Source organism: Dromiciops gliroides, chromosome 4, assembly GCF_019393635.1.
Source record: "Dromiciops gliroides isolate mDroGli1 chromosome 4, mDroGli1.pri, whole genome shotgun sequence".
Classification (NCBI taxonomy): Eukaryota; Metazoa; Chordata; class Mammalia; order Microbiotheria; family Microbiotheriidae; genus Dromiciops; species Dromiciops gliroides.
This window is the reverse complement of record NC_057864.1, coordinates 197,851,765-197,866,278: the sequence shown is the minus strand read 5'-3', so window position 1 is coordinate 197,866,278 and position 14,514 is coordinate 197,851,765. Positions and strand designations below refer to the sequence as shown.

General features: G+C 42.7%; 2 protein-coding genes across 2 annotated transcripts; both read right to left on the bottom strand.

Moving 5' to 3' along the window:
• Positions 1-394: 394 nt before the first annotated feature.
• TRIM65 (tripartite motif containing 65) lies at positions 395-13,423 on the bottom strand. The gene is made up of 6 exons (XM_043999372.1): positions 12,936-13,423; positions 9,000-9,095; positions 2,922-3,155; positions 2,587-2,761; positions 2,270-2,335; positions 395-1,976 (listed from the first exon to the last, which is right to left on the bottom strand). Exons 1-6 carry the CDS (start codon positions 13,350-13,352, stop codon positions 1,390-1,392), a joined length of 1,575 nt encoding a protein of 524 aa, XP_043855307.1. The 5' UTR covers positions 13,353-13,423; the 3' UTR covers positions 395-1,389.
• Positions 3,817-4,179, bottom strand: LOC122752548 (40S ribosomal protein S21-like). Its single transcript, XM_043999373.1, has one exon. The coding sequence runs from the start codon at positions 4,099-4,101 to the stop codon at positions 3,850-3,852; it is 252 nt and encodes an 83-aa protein (XP_043855308.1). The 5' UTR covers positions 4,102-4,179; the 3' UTR covers positions 3,817-3,849.
• Positions 13,424-14,514: the final 1,091 nt, after the last annotated feature.

The following is a 14,514-nucleotide window of genomic DNA, read 5'->3' as shown; positions in this document are numbered from 1 at the left end:
TATTCCCTCCTCCAGAAAATCCCCTCCCTCCATCCAGATCCTGGCTCTGCACTCTATCTGTAGTGATTATGTCTCTCAGAGAGACAGTGTTCAGGATCCCTCACTTCTCTCTTTTTAGGGTACAGAGAACTGTAACCTGTTTTGTGACACAATACCCTTGAATGATCTAGTGAAGCTAGTGGGCTCCTTTCGGTAAGAATGTTTTGGGTTTGTTATTTTAGTACACAAAATAAAAGACAGAGTTATAATAGAAATTAAGATTTTAAAATAGTAATAAAATAAAAATTTTTTAAAGTTCATAGACTCTAAAAAAATTAAAATAAAATAAAAAGTTCATAGACTCGGGGGCAGCTAGGTGGCACAGTGGATAAAGCACCAGCCCTGAATTCAGGAGGACCTGAGTTCAAATCCGACCTCAGACACTCAACACTTACTAGCTGTGTGACCTTGGTCAAGTCACTTAACCCTCATTGCCCTCCAAAAAAAACAAAGTTTATAGACTCACAGGTTAAGAATCCCAGCTCCAGAAGGTCTAATCCTTGAAGTCTCAAATTTGAGTATACTCCTGGGGCAACCCCTAAGCTTGTGTGTAAACATTCTTTTTTTTTTTTTCAGGGCAATGAGGGTTAAGTGACTTGCTCAGGGTCACATAGCTAGTTAAGTGTCAAGTGTCTGAGGCTGGATTTGAACTTAGGTCCTCCTGAATCCAAGGCCAGTGCTTTATCCACTGCGCCATCTAGCTGCCCTTGTATAAACATTCTTAATGCCTGTTGTCTACTGTTCTGGAAGGTCCTTAATGGTATTTCCTTCATTCTGTACCCATTTCACAGCTCTGCACTAAGATTGGGTGGAAAGAGTCAAGGGAGCTGTAGGACTTCAGGAAGTCATCCTAGGCTTCAGTTTCCTTCTCTGTAAAATGAAGGAACCCGATGGCCGTCTCTAGAACTCTCAGCTCTAGATCCTGTGATAAGTTTTTGAGATTGACTGTCACCTTGCGGTCCCCCCACCCCTATATTTTATTCTCTCATGCTTGTCACTGTCATCCTACAAACGTCAGATGGAAAAAGCAACAACGATCTATTTTATAACACAAAGTAGCCAGAGAGGACAAATGTTTCGGGTTTTCCTCTGTCACTCATGCTAAGACTGTCCAAACTTGGAGAGGACTTTTTTCTGTTCCAGGGACTGGCTCTGGTTGTTTCTGGTGTTCAAGTATCCAGTGTGCTGAGGAGGGAGGCTTGAGGCAGAAATAAATATCCAGGCATCACTAATGGGGAAACTGAGGCCTCAAATAGAGCAAGGATTCACTAAGCATTTCCTAAAGAGAAGGGCATTGGGACCTGGCATGTGGACCCTCAGCCCCTGCTGTCTCTTTAATGTAACCATTATTTATCTGGGCTCCTGGCCCAGATACTGTGCTTCTCCCTGGGGCACAGAGTAAGGCTTGGCCTCAGGCAGCTGACAGAGGGTGATGGTTCTGCCTTCACAGAGCCAGAAGACAGGGTAGAGGGGCTGGGTGAAGAAGGCATTGAAGACATGCAGGAGCTGGACCCGAGGCTCCAAGCTATAGAAAGAGAGACGTCCATCCGTCAGATCCAGCTCCATTCCCAGGAGGTGTCCAGGTTTGCCCAGAATTCGCCGGGCCTGGTTATTATGCCAGACCTGATACCCATCCTCCTGTACCCGAAGCCCCCAGGAACCAGAATTTCTCCCAATGTTGTCCGTCTGTCCAGGCAGGTTTTTCCGGGCAAGCCTGGGGTAGGTGACGCCCAGGGTCACTGAATGGTCTGATACTTCTACCTCCCAGTAATGCTTTCCTGCCTCAAAGCCCTGGGTACACAGCACTTGCCACAGCTGAAACCTCCCAGGGTGAGTAGTGTGCTGGGAGCTGGAGCAGTGTTTGACACGCTGGTTTTGACAGGATAGGTAGAAGTGGTGGTTGGCAGTGTCAGGGTCAAAGGTGAGGTTTCGATAATCTGTGAGGAGAGGGATATGCAGAGGGGTGAAGGGCTGTGGCGTCCCCTCACTGCTCTCACTCATACCATCCAAGGTGTGACTTCCCTGCCCCACCAATAAAAGGGCTGGTCATATCTCACCCCATCTCTGGGCTTCCCAGAATGCTCCTTCCCATGGCTGAGTAAGGTCCTTGAGACCCAAAGACCAACCTCAGAGAGACAACAACCAGCAAAGATGCACATATATGTAGACAGTACATGGATGATACCCACATCTATGCATGCACACACACATATACATGGAATAGGCTTACTCTGTTTCAGTTCCTTCCTCTGATGGCATACTGGTCTTGGGACTGGTTCCAGGGGACCTCTGGGCTCTAGAATTAGAGGACAGGGCCTGGTGGAGGGGAGGGACCTCATCCTCTTTTCTTGGGAGACCCTCCACTTACTATTCTAAGGGAGAAGCCCTGTGGGGAGCGCTCAGCTTGGCCTGTAGGTAGGCAACAGGGAGGTTCTTTCACTTAGGGAAACAACTTTGGTCTGGTCCCTGACAGGGAGAGGCAATTCCAGACTGTGAGGGAAGAGGGGCATTGGTGAAAGCCATCAAAGGCAGGTAGGTCAGCCTTACCTTTGGGGCCAGGATCAGCATCTCTAAGACTCACAGGGCCAATCTCATCCCTCAGCAGGAGTTGATAGATTTGGTCTAGTGTATTCTTCAGCTCATTCAGCTGACCAGCATCTTCATCCCACTTCAGTGAGGGCACTGGTGCCAAAGACTCAGGGGGTATCAGAAGCAGAGACCTCTGAATCGTCAGGGACATGGGGCCATCAGTCATAATGCCTGAAATGTCCTGGGTCCCACTCAGAAAGGAATGCTTCCCTCCTCTGAGTCTTCTTCCCTTCCACCTGTGATTTTACCCTCCCCTCCTCTCCCCAACAAATCCCCTTTCTACTTCTGGGTACCTGGAGGAAGCTCATGTCATCGGGACAGGTCAGTAGTTCTTGGATCTGTTGGGTGTGCTGTGCCAGACGTTTCAGGTGGTCCTGAAGCCGTTGCTTACTCTCCATGGCTTGTTGTAGGGCAACTACCTTTTGCCGCTCAATGCTCTGTAGTGCCTTATCCCGCTGGGCTTCGAGGGCCCTCAGCAGGCAAGTGACTTTGTTGGAGACGGCCAAGGTGAGAGTGTGGGCTGAGTTCTGGGTGGACGAAAAAGGAGGCTCAGGTTGGGGGTAGTGGAGATGGGCACAGACTGACAGAGGCAGCCCTGGGGCACTAAGCAAGTAGGGTCAACTTTGGGTGAGGTGGAACAGAGCAGTGACAGGGTGGGTCCCTTAAAGATTTGTCCAAGAGTCCAGCATCATGGGGACATAAGTACCTGTCCTGTCCTGTTTGGTGAATTAAATATCAGTCCCTCATACCTTTAAGATTTGCAGAGTGCAGGGCCAGCTAGATGGCGCAATGGATAGAGCACCGGCCCTGGAGTCAGGAGTACCTGAGTTCAGATCTGGCCTCAGACACTTGACACTTAACTAGCTGTGTGACCCTGGGCAAGTCACTTAACCCCAAATGCCACACTTAAAAAAAAAAAAAAAGATTTGCAGAGTGCGTTCCTCATAATAAACCTAGAGGGACATTATTCTCATTTTACAGCTAAGGAAACTGAGGCTTGGAGTAACTTGCATTATAGAAGATAACATGGTAAAGTATGAAGAGAATTGATTGGAAGTCAGAGGAACCAGGGTTCAAATTTTGACTCTGCCACTTACTAACTGTGTGATCTTGGGTAACTTACCTCCCCACTCAGGGCTTTCTTTTCTTTTTTTTTTTTTTTTTTTTTTTTTTTTGCCATTTTTCTGATTTATTAAGACATATTCCACAAGGTTTCTTCAATTAGAAATTCTTTGAAACAATACCATCATTTTTTGCCAGCCGGAGAATAGAGTCATCAGATTCTCCCATTCTACGAATTGCTCCACAAATTGCATAAGTTTTAAATTGGCCATTGAATCTGCCTGTGACCTTGTCAACCTCGGCCACGTTCATCTGGATGGACGCGTGGTCCTTGGCCCCGATGATCCTGTTGCTCGCAGAGCATTTCCGCGGCACGTACAGGTCCACGAACTCGCCAGCGTCGTTCTGCATGTCGGCAGCTGAGGGAACCGAGTGCAAACTCGAAAGCGGCGGAAGAGAAAAAGGAGGTGGCACTTCTCCAAGCTCGGCTAAGAGAGGGCTTTATTTTCACAACAATTGGTAGGATTTACATAGACCTTAAAGGCTTGTAAAGCATTTTACATGTATTATCTCATTTGATCCTCACAGCCACCCTGGGAGGTAGGTGCTATTATTATCACTATTTCACATATGAAGACACTGAGGCAGACAGAGAAAAAGTGACTTGGCCAGGATCACAGAGTTAATAAGTATCTGAGGCAGGATTTGAACTCAAGTCTTGTTGATTTCAACTCTAGCCTTCTAACCCACTATACCACCCAAGCTGCTTCTTTAACTTTAACTGAGGGGAGATGGTTGGATTAGATTGTCTTTGAGGTCCCTTCCAACTCTAAAATTATGATCTTATGAGGTTAGGAGCTGAACCCAAGTCTCCTGAGAGTTCTCCTTCCACTAAACCTGGCTGCCTGGAGATCATCCTTTTCCTTCTTTTCTTTTCTTTTTCTTTTTGCAGGGCAATGGGGCTTAAGTGACTTGCCCAGGGTCACACAGTTAGTAAGTGTCAAAGTGTCAAGTGTCTGAGGCCGGATTTGAACTCAGGTCCTCCTGAATCCAGGGCCGGTGCTTTATCCACTGTGCCACCTAGCTGCCCCCGAGATCATCCTTTTCTACTAGTGAGTAGACTATGGGGACAGACAGAGGGCCACTGCTTAGTTAAAGCAGCAGCTACAAGGGGTATGAAGATGCTTGAGAATTACACTAGCAAGTGTGAAAGGGGTGAAGCTGAGCAGCATGCTTCCTTCTTCCAATTCCCCCCTACTAATCGAGCCAGCTTGGTGCCAGTGGCTATGTGGAATGGCTAACCAACAGTACATATGGCAGTGTGAAGGTTGGAGAAAAGCCTAGCCCTCCCAATGCAAAGAAAAAGAAATGAATAACAGAACTCCAATCAGGAACTACTCAAAAAGACAGCCAGAACACAGTGGAGACCGGAAAAGAATTTGACCAGCCAAGTCAGTGCAAGTTCTGGCAAATGGACCTGAAGCCTGGGAGGGCTGAAAATGGAATCATGCCAGGGAAAATATAAGTAAACAGAAGAAAACACTAAATGCAATGAAGAAATACTATGGATTAGGAGAAAGCCACAAGGTAATCTTAGATACAAAGAGTAATTCCATGACAAATACAAGCAGAATCATAGAGAAAAAAAATGCCTTGGCTTTGAGGACCACAAGAATTTCTGGAAGAAATGAAGCAAAACCAAAAGTAGAATCACCCAAATAATAGACTCCTTGAAAAACAGAACAGAACAATCAGAATTCAATGACTTCATGAGACAAGAAATATTAGAACAAAGTTAGATGAAATGAGATAATACATGTGAAGTATTTTGCAAATCTTAAAACCCTTATACCCTTATTTTTTCTTTATTTTTGCCATTTATAAGATGTTATTTTTCACATATAATGTAAATTCATTTCCTATATATACTCTGTATTTGATGCTATGGTAATATAAATTAAAAACAAAAAATAAAGGAATTATTAAATATTGAAACCTCTTCGTAACTTTTGCCTTATCCTATATAAATGTGAGCTATTGTTAAAGTCGAAGAAATGAAAAAAAGGAAAGAAAATGGTAGGTATCTACTAACAAAAACAATGATCTGGAAAAAAAGGTAGAGAAAAGCTAATTTAAGAAGAGTTTGGGGCAGCTAGGTGGCTCAGTGGATAAAGCATTGGCCCTGGATTCAGTAGGACCTGAGTTCAAATCCAACCTCAGACACTTGACACTTACTAGCTGTGTGACCCTGGGCAAGTCACTTAACCCTTATTGCCCTGCAAAATTAAAAAAAAAAAAAAGAAGAAGAAGAGTTGGACTCCATGAAAACCATTACCTATCAAAAAACCTGCTTATTATATTTCAAGAAATCATGAAACAAAACTGACCCATTAGAACAAGGAGAGAAAGTGTAAATAAGTATATACCACTTACCTCCAAAGTGAAAACACCCAAGAATGCCATTAAAAAATTCCAAAGCAAAAATATTGCAAGTAGCCAGAAACATTTCAAGTGACAAAGATCCACAGTCAGAATTATACAAGACTATGCTATAACTATTATAATGAGAAACACTTGGAATACAATATTCTAAAAGGTAAAAGATAAAAGATGAACTTGGATAGACCTCAAGAGATAGTAGAAAATAGAAAGGCCTGGCATGCTCTGGTCCATGGAGGGGTCACAAAGGTTCTGACACTACTGAAGGACTGAACACCACCAACACCAAAAGATAAAAGGCTCCCAAACCAAGGATAATATACCCTGCAAAGTTGAGTCTCATCCTCCAGGGGAAAAATGGAACTTTACTAAAACAGAGGACTTATAAACATTCCTGATGAAAAGCTGGGTTAGAAACTTTAAGTGCAAACACGGAAGTTAAAAAAATCCCTACATTTAAACAACTGGAAGCAACTAAATGATAATAAAGTTCTTTCATCCTAAAAAGGGGGAAAGGGATAAGTATCCCTTCAGAATACCCCAATTTTCAAGGCTCACAGATTGTGTTAAGATATATACAAACACAAAGGTGTGAGTGTGATTTTGTTCTGTTTTGTTGTTTTTAAGAAAGGAAATAAAATGGAGGGATAAGATGAATAAACCAGGAAAGAAAGGTAAGGAATCTACTATTTTGATTAACTAGGGTACACTGAAAGAAGAATATGCAAACATGGAGGAAAGGGTATGGACGGAGGAGATCTTATGATGCTTGTACCTAAACAAAGGAAGGTTGAACATATATACTCAAAAGTTTGGTTTAGAAATAAATAAAGTCAACAAGGAAACAAGAAGAGACAGGGAAAAAGGTAAGATATGGTTCGGATGATTAAAAAGAAAGAACATATAGCTTGCATTATCTATAACTGACAAACACTAGATACCTTTCCCATAAGTTCAGGGGTAAAAGCAAAGATATTCATTGTCACCACTATTATTTAATATAGTTTTAGAAATAATGGCTATGTCAAAAATACAAGACAAATTGAGAGACTAAACCTAGGCAGAGGAAACAAAATTAGCCCCTTTGTAGATGTAGGTTTAGTTGGAGATCTTAACTAAAAATATAATTGATACAATAACTTCAGGAAAATAATTATATAAATCCACAAAACCCCATCAGCTCCTTCCCTGTATGCTACCAGTAAAACCTAGTCATAAAGGTAGAAAAATAAATTCCTTTAAAAATAACTAAACTATGTATAAAAAAATCTGTGAGTTAACCTACCAAGACCCACAGATACTTTAAGAATATATTCCAAATAGAAATAAAGACAGACTAAAGTAATTAAGAGAGATAGTTATTGCTTATGATTGGGATGTGTCAACATAATAAAAATGACACTAATTTACAGATTTTATGCTATACTAATGAAATTACCAAAGAGTTACTGCATAAAACTAGAAAAATAACTAATAAAATTCATCTGGATGAATAAAAGGTCATGAATCTCAAGGGAAAACATGGGAAAAAAGTGGGAAAGGTACCTAATATTGCCAGTTCTCAAACTACAGTACAAAATGAAGTAATCATCAAAATTCTCTGATATTGTTTGAAAATCAGAAAAGTTGACCATTGGAAAAATTAGAGACACAAAACTTAGAAGCAATTACATATAGTGTTTGATAATCAATCAACACTTATTAAGTGTCTACTATGTGTGCCAGGCACTGTGTTAAGGAAAATAAATATTAAAGACTTAAGAACTATAATCAATGCAATGATCAGTCACTATTCCAGAGAACCAATGCTGAAGCTAGCTTTCTACTTCTTAGCGGAGAGGTGATAGAAGAGAGGTTCAGAATGATAGATACCTTTTCAAGCAAGGCCAATGTGTAAGATTTGTTTTATTTGCTTATACTTATTTGTTACGAAGGAGGATTTTTAGAACAGTGATCCTCAGTATCTTTCCTCTTCCCCCTCCCAGAGCACCATCCCATATATCAAATAGTGTTTTTTAAAGAGACCAAAAAAAAACCAAAACCAGATCAACTGATCCATACTAATGAAAGAGTATGAAAACATATGCAATGTGTAATATCTGAGGACATCCCACTCCATGAAGGGGTGAATTGGAGATGTCTTCTCATACCTCTTCATTTGAGTTATGTTTGATCTCCATGATTTTGTTATTTTCACTTTTGAATTTTGGGTGTGTGGTAGTAACTATGTATATTGTTTCCTTGGCTCTGCTTACTTCGCCGCAACACTTCATGTGGATTTTCCCATGCTTTTCTGTATTTATCACATACATTATTTCTTATAGCACAGTAATTTTTTTTGGGGGGGGGTAGGGCAATGAGGGTTAAGTGACTTGCCCAAGATCACACAGGTAGTCAAGTGTCTGAGGCGGAATTTGAACTCAGGTCCTCCTGAATCCAGGGCTGGTGCTTTATCCACATCGCCACCTAGCTGCCCCCATAGCACAGTAATATTAAAATTAAATTAAGGAACAAAAAGACAAAGGAGGGTTTTATTTTTGGAGGGGAAGATTTTGGGGAGGGGAGAATTGGGAAGGTAGTGACGGTGATAACAAAAAGAAAAGAAAAAAGCACTATTGGTGAAACAAAGTAAAAAATAGGAATTTCTGATGGGGAAATGGACAAGCTGGGTAATGTTGGAAGTATGGTGTTAAATTTAATCTATATTTTAAAGAAACAAGAAGCTGCCTCAGGTATCCTAAGTAATCCCCTTTTTCTGTTCTTTGTATGAGGAAATGTCCATGTTTGCCATATTCAAAATTAAAAAGAAAACCTCTCTTTTCCCCCATGTGAAGGGTGGTGATTCTGGAGGTGTCAGGAAGGGCTGTTACCTCGATCTTAGCACTCTTCTGCTGCAGCTCCTGAAGTTGTTCCTCAGCCTGGATAGCCTGACTCCAGTTTTCTACCAGCTGTTCTTGCAGCTGTTTCTATGACAGTGATGAGACAAGAAGGAAAGAGAGGTCCAGGGTTAGGGCGTAAATCCCGAACTCTCCTTCCAGTATCCTGCTAGTATCATACCTGCAAAAAGCACTAGCATAGGAATCAGAAGACCTGAGTTCTGCCATAGGCCTTCGTCATTTACTACATATGACCTTGGTCAATTCACTTTCCCCTTTGGGGCTCTGATTCCTCATCTGTAAAATGGGTTAACAATACCCACCATACCTATCTCTTAGATTTACTGTGGAGATCGAAGCAAGGTCATGGCATCTGCAAAGTGTTAAATAAGAGGTTAGTGGGGGCAGCTAGGTGACACAGTGTATAAAGTACCAGCCCTGGATTCAGGAGGACCTGAGTTCAAATCCCACCTCAGACACTTGACACTTACTAGCTGTGTGACCCTGAGCAAGTCATTTAACCCCCATTGCTCTGCCAAAAAAAAAAAAAAAGTTTAGTAACTGGGAAGCTACAGATTCCAGGCAGTCCATTCACCTGGATGAGAAAAAAAAAATGACATCTTCATTTTCATTAAAAAAAAATATATGTACATATATATTCTGAGAAGGGGTCCATAGGTTTCACTAGATTGTCAAAGAGGTCTATAACAAAATAACTGGTTAAGGATTTGTGCTAAATATATGTAAATTATTTCTATGACTTCCTAACTTCAGCACTAGGTTTAGGCAAATGGAAAGGGTCCTGGCTCCTTTCTTATCATTTCTCCCCTCTCCCTAACCCTATGCTCCAACTTTCTCTATTTTGTTTTTGGTTTTTTGCAGGGCAATGAGGTTTAAGTGACTTGCCCAGGGTCACACAGCTAGTAAGTATCAAGTGTCTGACTCAGGTCCTCCTGAATCCAGGGCCCGTGCTTTATCCACTTCGTCACCTAACTGCCCTTCCAACTTTCTCTGAAAAGCTAAACAATTGAGGCATCAGCACAAAGAGACAAGCAAATTGACTCACTTGCTATTCTCTGAATTCATCATTCCAGCTCCTGCCCAAACGCTTTCCAGCTTTCCAAAAGTTTTCATAATCACTGATTATGTGGCTCATTGTTTATGTATGGATGGCTTTGAATGAGTGTAAATGGTAAATGTTTTCTGGTGGGGCCAGAAATTCTGAGGGTCTTCACCCCCTACCCAAATTGACATCGTTGTAATGGTAAATTGGGCTATCTTGTTTCAGCTCTTCTCCCTAAGTCATTGAATGGTTGTGGCCTCCAACAAACTGATACCTGAGAAAGACCTTCATTTAGAAAGGTCAAGTTTACCCACTGCAACCTAGGCTATCATCAGTCACCTAGAGCTTCTTCTTGCCACAGAACTTTGATGACTCTAGAGGAGAGTGAGGCTGAGGACTTTGTCTCACTTAAATCTAATTCAGGTGCAAGTCAAGAAATCATCCTCTGTGGCGACTTTGCCCTCTTTGAGGAGGAAGGATGAACACCACCACCAACATGCTTTCTCATAGGTTCTTCCCCATGCCTGGAAAGCATTTCCTCCTCATCTTGGCTTTTTTTTTTAATTAGAAATTTTTAAAAAAAATCTTTTAAATTAAAAAAAAATTTTTTTAATACCTTGGCCTTTTGAATCCCTAGCTTCTTTCAAAGCTCAGCTTACATGCTTTGCATTAATGGTCTCCTCTTCATATATCTATGTAGCTAGCTAGATATAGATCTATAGACAGACACAGATATATAGCTATATAGATAGATTTAGATCTTTACATAAATATATATAGATATCAATATTAATATGATAGATATATAATTATAGGTAGATATAGCTATAGATTGGTAGATAGATACATATAACCAGGTAGATATAGATATATATTCAATATAGATAGGTAGATATAGATATCAATTTCGATAGATATATATTTTTTTTATTTATTATTTTTTGTTTGGTGAAGCAATTGGGGTTAGGTGACTTGCCCAGGGTCACACAGCTAGTAAGTGTCAAGGGTCTGAGGCCAGATTCTGAATCTGAGGCCAGGTACTCCTGAATCCAGGGCAGGTGCTCTATCCACTGCACCACCTAGCTGCCCCAAAGACACATATTTTTGTTTGTTTGTTTGTTTTTGCGGAGCAATGGGGGTTAAGTGACTTGCTCAGGGTCACACAGCTAGTAAGTGTCAAGTGTCTGAGACCGGATTTGAACTCAGGTCCTCTTGAATCCAGGACCTGTGGATAAAGATCCACTGCGCCACCTAGCTGCCCCCAAGACACATATTTAAAAGAAAAATAATTGTCTTTTCGGATGCGACTCTTTTTCTTTTATTATACATTGTCTGTAAGAGTGGACCCATTTTCTTTTTTTTTTTTTTTTTTAGTGAGGCAATTGGGGTTAAGTGACTTGCCCAGGGTCACACAGCTAGTAAGTGTTAAGTGTCTGAGGCCGAATTTGAACTCAGGTACTCCTGACTCCAGGGCCGGTGCTCTATCCACTGCGCCATCTAGCTGCCCCTTTGTTTTTTTTTTTTCCCATTTTCTTTTATTATACATTGTCACTGAACTGGTGGACCCATTATCCCACCCCACTCAATGAAAGAATAAAGATACTAAGCCCTGGTACCTTACCCAGATGAGAACAGTTTTCTATGAGAAAACAATCATAGGTTTTACATTAAGTGCAGAAAATATCCTGGATCATTGTGGATGTCTTTGAAAGTCACCAGATGAACTGGAGAGACAGTAATTAAGATCTACTGACTCAATGGCTCTTACATATCCAAGGGTCTTTTTCATCTGTTTTTATGGATTAAAAACACAAAACTTGAAAATGTAATGTAACCAAGGTAAGCTTTTTTTGGGGGCAGGGCAATTGGGGTTAAGTGACTTGCCCAGGGTCACACAGCTAGTAAGTGTTAAGTGTCTGAGGCCGAATTTGAACTCAGGTACTCCTGACTCCAGGGCCGGTGCTCTATCCACTGCGCCATCTAGCTGCCCCTTTGTTTTTTTTTTTCCCATTTTCTTTTATTATACATTGTCACTGAACTGGTGGACCCATTATCCCACCCCACTCAATGAAAGAATAAAGATACTAAGCCCTGGTACCTTACCCAGATGAGAACAGTTTTCTATGAGAAAACAATCATAGGTTTTACATTAAGTGCAGAAAATATCCTGGATCATTGTGGATGTCTTTGAAAGTCACCAGATGAACTGGAGAGACAGTAATTAAGATCTACTGACTCAATGGCTCTTACATATCCAAGGGTCTTTTTCATCTGTTTTTATGGATTAAAAACACAAAACTTGAAAATGTAATGTAACCAAGGTAAGCTTTTTTTGGGGGGCAGGGCAATTGGGGTTAAGTGACTTGCCCACGGTCACACAGCTAGTAAGTGTCAAGTGTCTGAGTCCAAATTTGAACTTAAGTACTCCTGAATCCAGGGCCGGTGCTTTATCCACTGCGCCACCTAGCTGCTCCCAAGGTAAGCTTTTTGAAGGGCAGGGATTGTTTGGTGTTGTGTCTTTATATCTCCAGCACTTAGTTCATTAATTGTGGGTGCTTAAAAAATAATAATGGTGTTTCTACATGTTACATTTCATTTGATCTATAGAAGAAGGCTGTAAGGAGGGGGAGAGATAGTATCACCATTTCACAGATGGGATCACTGGGGCTTAGATCAGCTAGGTGACTTGACCCGAATCACAGAGCTAGTCAAGGGATTGGAACGTGAGTGTTCAGACGCCAAGCCTAAAGCTCCCACTCATCCACGAGCCGCAGCTGCCTCCACACGCTGGGGCAGGGTTTGGTTGCTGGTTGCGTGGAGGCTTGGTCTACACTGTCCTGGCTGTGCCCACCCCACGGCTCCCTCACCTCCTGCTCTCTGCGCTCCACATCGGGCAGGGCGCGTCGGTGGCCCTGACACTGGCCCACCGTGCAGGCACAGCAGATGCACAACCTCTCGGTCCGGCAGTAGAGTTCCAGAGCTCGCCCGTGCCGGGAGCACCGGGCTGTCGGGTTCGGGCCAGGCAGAGGCTCCGCCGCCGCCGCCCCCAGCCCTTCGGTCGCCCGGAGGGTCTCCACCACGTCACACAGAGCCCCGTTCTTGTGCAGCGCGGGGCGCTGCACGAACGGGGTGCGGCATTGAGGGCAGTCCACCTCCTTCCTGCTCCAGTGGTCTTCGATGCACTCCCGGCAGAAGTTATGGCCGCAGGGCAGAGTGACCGCTTCCCGGTACAGCTCCAGGCAGATGGCACAAACCAGCTTCTCCTCTAGCTGCAGGGTGGCCATTCTTTAGCTCTGGCCCGGGGAGGGAGAAGCTCCAGGCCCCAGGAAGGGAAGTTCAGGGGCAGCAGCTGGGAGTCAGGAGTTTCTTTAAGCGTGGAGGGAGGAGAGCGGTTGGTCCGCTTTCCTAGGCTCCTCCCCTTCTTAGAGTCTTAGGCCTAGTGGATGGGAAAGATCTCTTCTCCCACTTGGGCCAAGCAGTGAGGCAAGAGTCATAGGGTGGAGAACTGGAGCCTGCAGTGTGCTTTCAGAGGCCACCAGCCACCACACCCAGAGTCCAGACTAGACACCGAGTCTTAGCAAATCTATCTTCTCTCAAAGCCTTGTTTCTAACCTTTCCCAGTTCCCCACCCACTTCCTGTCTGTCTCCCCCTTGTTTTGCTCTCACTCAGAGCCTATCATTCCTCTTCAGTTTTATGTCTCTTTGTCCTCCCTGTTTTTCCCGTTCTGTTATTTTGACTTGTCTAGCCGTAGCTGGATGGCTACCCCGGCCTAGTGACAAATAGTAGCCAAGTGTCTGTATCGGGATTGCTCTTTCTGCAGTCATTTTTTTTTTTTTGCGGGGCAATGAGGGTTAAGCGACTTGCCCAGGGTCACACAGCTAGCACGTGTCAAGTGTCTGAGGTCGAATTTGAACTCAGGTACTTCTGAATCTAGGCCGGTGCTCTATCCACTGCACCACCTAGCTGCGCCCTCTTCAGTCATTTATTAAGCACTATGTGCCTAGCACTTAAGATGCAAAGACAAGAGTAAAACCTTCTCTGCCCTCGGAGCTTTCATTCAAACAGGGGAAACATGCACATATAGTACAAGAATATACAAAATAGGCCCAAGGAAATGGGAGAGGGGATGGGTTGAAGTTGCAAAGGGAGGCAGTAGTGGCTAGGAAGACCCAGAAAGTCCTTGTGCAAAATATAAAGCTTGAATTCAATCCTGAAGGCAACTAGGAATTGCAAGAGGCAGAGAAGAGGAGGAAGTGCATTCCAGGCACTGGGGACAGTTAGAGAAAATATCTAGAACAATTTTCCAACAAATTGCATACAACAAAATAACAAAGCATACAGATATATAGATAAAATCCTTTACTTTTGCACATTTATAAAATAATTTTCATGTTATAAAATAAATTTGTTTCATCTTTATTTATTATCAGTAAGAAAAAAAGGCA